Source organism: Sinocyclocheilus anshuiensis, unplaced genomic scaffold (genome assembly GCF_001515605.1).
Source record: "Sinocyclocheilus anshuiensis isolate Anshui unplaced genomic scaffold, SAMN03320099.WGS_v1.1 scaffold800, whole genome shotgun sequence".
NCBI classification, from domain to species: domain Eukaryota; kingdom Metazoa; phylum Chordata; class Actinopteri; order Cypriniformes; family Cyprinidae; genus Sinocyclocheilus; species Sinocyclocheilus anshuiensis.
The window spans coordinates 463,935-469,600 of NW_015554126.1; the positions used below are offsets into that span (position 1 = coordinate 463,935).

A 5,666-nucleotide genomic window follows, 5' to 3' on the forward strand; every position below is an offset into this window, starting at 1 on the left:
GCTGTGTGTTTCGTTGTGAAAGCGAAACTACTTTGTTTGGCCTTCCAAAAGAGGACACGACTAGAAATCAGTGGTTAAGTTGTATTTACAACACTGTTCCAGAACACTTCAACCCAAATATTCAGATGTGTGCAGCACATTTTATGGAGGACTGTTTCCTGATCCTGGGAGAGTAGACTACAATGCCGGCTGTTCTGACTCACAGACTGTAAGTACGTTTTTTATATTTAAAGGATTTGCCACTGACGATTCAAACGCGAGTTTTGAGCAGTGTAGAGTAGCGCTTGTTGTTTGTCATTTCTCCGATCACAAGCTTGAGGTATTCAGCCAATCACAACGCACTGGATAGCTGGCCAATCAGAGCACACCTCGCTTTTTCAGACCGATGAGCTTTGTAAAAATCGACGCGTTTCAGAAAGGCGGGGCATAGAGGAGAAACAATAATGTACAGTATGTGGAAAATAATGTGTTTTTTTAACCTTAAACCGCATAAACACATTTCATTACACCAAATACACAAAATAATGTTCTTTTTAGCAACATCATATGACCCCTTTAAATGAACCATACAAACAAACAAACAAACTGATTTACTAAAATGATTCAGTCTTTCCAGCACTGCATACAAAAGAACAGATTGGGAGAGTTCAGCTCATCTGTAAAGCTTTGGGTGTGATAAAATATGACCAAAAGTTATATGTTCTTAAAGAAGCATTTGACTGTTGTGGTGTTTCAATTCTAACTAATATCCAACATGGGTTCAGCCTAAAGCAGTTGAACAGCAGTCATGTGTTCTGTTGAAGAGAGAGTTCAACAGTAATCCCAGTCAGCTGAGGAGGCCATGTTTAAATACACATAGAACAATAAGAAAACATTTCTTTGTAACGTTTAGATACAATACATGAATGTTTCATTAAGGGCTTATTTCTAAAGTCTACCTACACATTGGATTTGCAGGGTGTTTGCATGAGTATTCTGGGTCATTGCTAAGGTGTTGCTATGTGGTTGCTAGGGTGATCTGGATGGTTCCTAGGTTGTTACTAGGCAGTGTACTGCGTGGTTGCTAGGGTGTTGCTAGGCAGTGTCCTGTTGTGCTGATGTTTGGAGCATGGTATGTTCAAAACCCATCTACACCCGGCTGACACTACATGATGCACATTACCATTAATTTAAACTATGCATATTACAATTATTTTAAGGCAAAGGAAAATATTGTTTCAAACAAGTACATGGCAATTAAACTTATGGCATGTCAATATTGAGGTAGTACAAAACAAAGGACCTGCTACATTTCTTAAAAGAGTTTAGGGATTACCGTAGCTTATCAGGAAAAGCGGTGAAACATTGAAACAAGTGACCTTCACCCTGCCCCTCGTCAAGCTTTCTGTTCTCATCTTCAGATCTGCCAATCATCTACAGGTCCTGTCCTACTCACTCCACTCACTTCAGACTGAGCCAAGCCACCGAAGCACCTAACAAGCTGTAAAATACCCAGAACTCGGGAGGAAATGAACGTGCAGACGTCTAGACTTAAATCACAGCTCACTGGTGAGAGAGAGAGAGAGAGAGAGAGAGAGAGAGAGGGGAAAGGGGGCTATTTAGTTTTCCTCTTGTAATTATCTTAATGATTGCTTGGAAGACCACACTACAGAGTGCTAAGTATGTCAACATGTATTTAGTTCAAATCTTACCGTCCATACTAATAGGGGCCTCAAGTCAGTGAACCTGAAGTATGTAGAGCAGTAACAGGGTGGAGCATTTAAATGGGAAATGAAGGATATTTTGTGGCTCCTTGGAGGGTGAGGGAGTGTAATTTTGCAGTGCTTAACCCGGCATTGGTGACATTAAAATAATAGGCTGCTCTTAATTAACTGTGCAGACATTTTTCACCGAACATGGAAGAAAAATGAGGGTCCACACTCAATGACTGTCACTGTATAGATCTCTTTTACAATATGTTGCTTACATTTGTGTTAAAACACTGTGAAAGCAGAATCAAACATTAGAAAGTTCCTGTGCTGTTAATAGAAGTATCAGTATTGTTGTCTGATTAAATCAGAGGACTGAAACAAACTGTTATATAAGCTTCTGATATCTTCTAAGCAGGAACAGAGGATCTGGGAGAGATAAGCAGAAAGACATAAACAGCAGATCATCAGGGGACCTATTCCAGACAGGAAGCGCACACTACCACTTCCTCTCTGCCTCATCCAGAGACACTTGGGAAAATATAATCTGTACGTTAAGCAAAGGCAGACTGATCTTAACAGTCACTGATATTTTTATTGTCAGCACTGGTAAAACAGTATGCTGAATTACTGTCATGTTGATGGAAGTCAAAAATCATAATATATTGATCTAACCTTCTTCATAGGTTACAGACCCAAGTCTGACAGACCATTGCTGTTATGTAACTGATACATTCATGAAGGTATCAAGGAAAAATGTACTTAGAAAGTATATCTATAGAAAACGGGTTATATTATATTTAATTGCACATATACATTTATTTCATATACACTATATGTTTGGGGTCAATAAATGTTTTTGAAAGAAATTAATACTTTTGGTCAAAACTGAGATTAAAGACTTGTATTACAAAAAACTAGCCTATATTTCAATTAAATGTGTTAATAACTGATAAATGCATTAATGTAAATGTAAGCACAACTGTTTTTAACATTGATAATAAGAAGAAGTATTTCTTGAGCAGCAAATCAGCATATTAGAATGATTTCTGAAGGACTGGAGTAATGGCTGTTAAAATTAAGCTTTTCCATCACAGGAATTAATCACATTTTAAAATATATTAAAATGAAAAACAGTTATTTTCTGAGCGTAAGAGACTTCTTTCAAAAACATTAAAAATCTTACTAACCCCACTTTTGGTAAGACTTTTGGTAACTTTTGAGTGGTAGTGTATATATGAAATGATAATGTATGATAATGACTGTATTTCATTTTTCTTGTACTCTGTAAAAAGACCATAAAATTGAATCTAAGCTAATTTGGGGAAGTCATGGCCTAATGGTTAGAGAGTCGGACTCGTAACCCAAAGGTTGCGGGTTCGAGTCTCGTACCGGCAGGGATTGTAGGTGGGGGGAGTGAATGTACAGCGCTCTCTTCCACCTTCAATACCACGACTGAGGTGCCCTTGAGCAAGGCACCGAACCCCCAACTGCTCCCCGGGCGCCACAGCATAAATGGCTGCCCACTGCTCTGGGTGTGTGTTCACGGTGTGTGTGTGTTCACTGCTGTGTGTGCACTTTGGATGGGTTAAATGCAGAGCACTAATTCCAAGTATGGGTCACCATACTTGGCCACATGTCATGTCACGTCACTTTCACTTTATTACAAAAACAACCACAATGGGCTTATGCCAGACATTTGCTTTTATTTTAACAGTTTGTTCAAAAGCATAGCTCCAAACTTGCCAAGTGAACATGCTGAGTTTTTAAGATGCATGTAGTTCACAAACCCATAATTTAATAAGTAAACAAAATCACAGCCACATTTCGACTTGGGGCCTGAAACAAAAGGCTCTGTGGAGAAGAATGAAGTGCTGAATACCAGCTCATGCATGTCTGCATTCTAAACAGCTCTGGTCTGGAGTTTCAGCAGCAGTTTAGTATATATACTTGGCCAGAGTAGCAAGAGAATTGATGAGTTTAAGTATAAGAAAAGCAAGAGCAAGAGAATGGAGGAGGACTCTCAGAACAAAATGCACCCCTAAACAGTACCTCTGGTGCAAACTGAAACCTGGCTCAGGCAGATCTATGAGCCCATTGAAGAACCCATGGGAGGAAGAAAACTAGAGCAGAAAGGCCCAGGCTTGAATGAAAAGCCTTTTTTTCTAACCCAGCATCTCTATGAGAGGTATTATGTTCCTGAACAGTGTGTCCGTTATATTAACAGTGATAAATCAGAGAAAGTCACAGGTTATTGTAGATGCAAAATGTCATCCATGGAAACTGTTTATCAGACAGGTCTTCAAGGAACTGAAACCAATGCTACGCAACTTGATTAGGCCGATTGTTTTGTACAATTAATGTAAAGGGTTTTTTTTCTTCGTCTTAGTGGAAGCTTTAAAAATAATATACATAACACACCAGCAGACAAGTGTTTGGAATAATTATTTTTTTTTTTTTATGTTTTCTTTTATGCTCACTAAGGCTGCATTTATTTGATCAAAAATACAGTAAAACAATATTGTGAAATATTATTACAATTTAAAAATAACTTTTTTATTTGAATGTATTTTAAAATATAATTTATTCCTGTGATGGCAAAACTGAATTTTCAACAGCCATTACTCCAGTCTTCAGTGTCACATGATCATTCAGAAATCATTCTAATATGCTTATTTGGTCCTTAATTATTAATAATAGTTCTTATTATTATCAATGTGGAAAACTATTTGCTGGAATATTTTTGTGAAAACCATGATGCAATTTTTTCAGGATTCTTGGATGAACTGAAAGTTCATTGAACAGCTTTTATTTGAAATAGACTTTTTTTTTGTAACAATATACATATCTTTACAGTCACTTTTGATCAATTTAATCCATCCTTGCTGAATATATATATATATATTTTAATCATACTACAAACTTTTGAATCATAGTGTATCAAGGGTGCCATAAAAATATTAAACAGGAAAAATGTTTTCAAAAAGGAATGTTTCTTAAAGCACCAAATCAGCATATATAATTTCTGAAGGATCATGTAACACTGGAGACTGGAGTAATGGCTACTAAAAATTCAGCTTTGCATCTCACGAATAAATTACATTTTAAATATATGTTCAGAGAAAAAGTTATTTTAAATTGTAATAATATGTCACAATATTACTCTTCTTTCAAAAACGTACAAAACATTTTTAAAAATCTTAATAATAATATCCCTTACATATGTCGTCTTTCAATGTCTCAGGACTATGAGTACCCCAACCATCCTCAGACCACTCAGCACCAGAAGAACGACCGCTGTCCTCCTCCACCGCAGATACTGCCCGAGCGAGCCTGTGAGGTGCCGGGCTGCTGGTCCGATTCTGAGTGTGAGAGACACAAACGGTGCTGTTACAACGGCTGCATCTACACCTGCCTGGAGTCAGTACAACCTCCACCCGGTAATAAAACACACCATGATCTGCGCAAAAATCAATATAAGCAATAGACAGAAATTTCCGCTTTAACATTTCTACAAGGCATAGTGCTAATGGATTGTTAAAATTAATCGATCCTCTCATGAAGTAGGAGTTACTGAGTTGGATGTGTATATGGTGAATCCTGAATACATTTAACCATGCTGATATTGTGTATTGATTTCTTATTGGTCAGTGCTGGACTGGTTGGTGCAACCCAAGCCACGGTGGTTAGGAGGGAACGGCTGGCTATTAGATGGACCAGAAGAGGTTCTGCAGGGTAGGTATCGATTAATCAGTGATTGATTACTGACTCACCATTAAATGTTGTTTGGAGCAATATTTAAAAACATCTTAGTTACGGTAGATGCCATATTACATTTTCCATGAATGAAAATGAGGCTTTGAGGGATAGCCACAGTCTTTCAGTCAGGTTTAGCTGACTCCTTTGTTTCTTCTCAAGGACTCACAAATATATATATATATATATATATATATATATATATACACAGGTGCATCTCAA

At 37.4% G+C, this 5,666-nt stretch overlaps 1 protein-coding gene across 1 annotated transcript in view; it reads left to right on the top strand.

Moving 5' to 3' along the window:
• Positions 1–5,666, top strand: part of LOC107670154 (WAP four-disulfide core domain protein 1-like) — a 15,788-nt gene that overhangs the window by 6,547 nt on the left and 3,575 nt on the right. The window contains exons 2-3 of the mRNA XM_016462665.1: positions 4,933–5,128; positions 5,340–5,423. Coding sequence (XP_016318151.1) covers positions 4,933–5,128; positions 5,340–5,423 — 280 coding nt within the window. The remainder of the gene's footprint in view (positions 1–4,932; positions 5,129–5,339; positions 5,424–5,666) is intronic.